Raw genomic sequence first — 2074 nt, 5'->3', positions numbered from 1 at the left:
CACTCAATCCCCTCATCCCAGTCATCAGTAAAGATAGCAAAGAGAACTGGGCCCAACCATTAACTCTGCTGTGATCTCTAAACCATATCCTCCAGTGCCATATCCAGACACCTCTTAAACACTTCCAGGGATAGTGACTCCACCACCTCCCTGGGCAATACCCCAGTGCCTGACCATGCTCTGTTGCTGCAGGAGAGCTCATCGGGCACACGGACAGGATCTCGGGGTTCGTGTTCTCTCACTGCCCCGGGCAGAGCAGCCTCTGTGCCAGCAGCTCCGACGATGGCAGCGTCCGAGTGTGGGATGCAGCGACGCTGGCTCCGGTGGCAGAGTACACTCAGCACCAGGTACGGCATGGGGAGCCCCCGGGGGTGCTGTCGTGTCATGGTTTTGTGCACAAAGCAGGGTGAGGCTGCTTTACACAGAGGTGCCTGTCGAACCCAGTGAAATTAAATCTGTTGAATGCTTCTGGCTGGCGTTTTGTTCTAGCCTGCGGCGATGTTGCATCACTGTAATGAGCTGTTGGTTAGCAGTAAAGCCACAGTAAACTGGTGTGCTCGTGGCCTGGGCTCATTGATGCTTAGCCCAGCTCACTTGAAACCTTCTCTGCAAGTTGCTTCACCCCTCAAGACAGACTAAATGTACATTTGAACCGTTGCTGTGACTCAGTACACCATGTGGGCAGCTGTGTCCATGGTGCTGAAGCCCAGAATAACTGACAAGTGACTCAGTACACCATGTGGGCAACTGTGTCCATGGTGCCGAAGCCCAGAATAACTGACACGTGTTAAAACAGGCTGAACTGATGCCTGGAAGTGTTCACAGGTTGTTTTCTGCTTGTTTCTCTGAGTGAGATGGTGCTCAGAGCTTTAAAGGTATTCAATCCTTTTTCCTCAGAACCCAATCTCAGCATTGCACTGGTCACCTCTTGTGAAAGACCTGATTGTGTCTGGTGATGAGAAAGGTGTCATTGTTTGTCACTGGCACAGCAGAGGTGACAGCCAGCAGTTCTTCCCAGAGCCTCGCACAGTGTTCTGCCTCACTTGTTCTCCTCACCATGAAAACCAGGTGGCCATTGGGTAAGTACTCCTTGTGTTTTGTTTTCCACTCTTCTTCTGCAAGACACTTACTGCAAATTTTTGCTACACAGTTGTAAAGTTGATTTTAAGAGGCCTTGGTGGCTGTTTTTTTCTTCTGATATACAGCAAATTAGAAATAACATTTAGATTTGGCAAACCTGCAAGACACAAGTCCTTACCAGTGAAAGGGTTCCGAGTAGATTTGGCAAACCTGCAAGACACAAGTCCTTATCAGTGAAAGGGTTCCGAGGACTGGAGCATCTCCCCTATAGAGACAGGCTGAGGAATTTGGGGCTGTTCAGCCTGGAGAAGAGAAAGTTGCGTGGAGACCTCATAGCACCTTCCAGGATCCAAAGGGGCTACAGGGAAGCTGCAGAGGGACTCTGTGTTAGGAGCTGCAGTGACAGGACAAGGGACAATGAGTACAAGTTGTAAGAGGGGAAATTTAGGCTAGATATTAGGAAAAAGTTTTTTATTGTGAGGTTAGTGAGACATTGGCAAAAGTTGCCCAGGGAGGCTGTGACTGCCCCAATCCTGGCAGTGTTCAAAGCCAGGTTGGATGAGCCTTGAGCAACCTGCTCTGGTGGGAGGTGTCCCTGCCCAGGTCAGGGGGTTGGGATTAGATGATCTCTAAGGTCCAATCCAACCCCAAAAATTCTATGATTAGGTTTGTATTTTTTATGTTTCTTAAAACTGTTAATTAGATTTGACTGAAAGCTGCATTAGTAATGAATTGATGTCATTCTTGAAGCCACATCTACTGGTTGCCCTTGAAAAGCAGCTGCAGGTACTCCAGTGCCACACTGGAGCTCCCCCTGCCATTACTTTGCCAGTCCTATTGCTGCTGGGATTTGGCTTCTCTCTCTGTAATAAGGTCGTAGTGATCTGGTAAGAGCTTGGAAATCAACTCAGATGTTATTCCACAAGGATCCAAGAATCTCTTCATGAATTTAAACCTCTGCTTTCAGCTACAAGGATGGCATGGGTGATTGATA

The 2074-nt window shown here is 48.5% G+C and overlaps 1 protein-coding gene across 1 annotated transcript in view; it reads left to right on the top strand.

Annotated features, from left to right (window-relative positions):
• Positions 1–192: 192 nt before the first annotated feature.
• The window catches only part of GEMIN5 (gem (nuclear organelle) associated protein 5), a gene marked incomplete at its 5' end in the record, with an annotated part of 17862 nt that continues 15980 nt past the window's right edge, over positions 193–2074 (top strand). Inside the window, 4 exon segments of the mRNA XM_009083079.1 lie at positions 193–347; positions 898–1079; positions 2048–2062; positions 2064–2074. The exon segment at positions 2064–2074 is cut by the window's right edge and continues 120 nt beyond it. Coding sequence (XP_009081327.1) covers positions 193–347; positions 898–1079; positions 2048–2062; positions 2064–2074 — 363 coding nt within the window.

Source organism: Acanthisitta chloris, unplaced genomic scaffold (genome assembly GCF_000695815.1).
Source record: "Acanthisitta chloris isolate BGI_N310 unplaced genomic scaffold, ASM69581v1 scaffold23649, whole genome shotgun sequence".
Classification (NCBI taxonomy): Eukaryota; Metazoa; Chordata; class Aves; order Passeriformes; family Acanthisittidae; genus Acanthisitta; species Acanthisitta chloris.
Note: the sequence above shows the minus strand (reverse complement) of the source record. Positions and strands in the feature narration are given on the sequence as shown.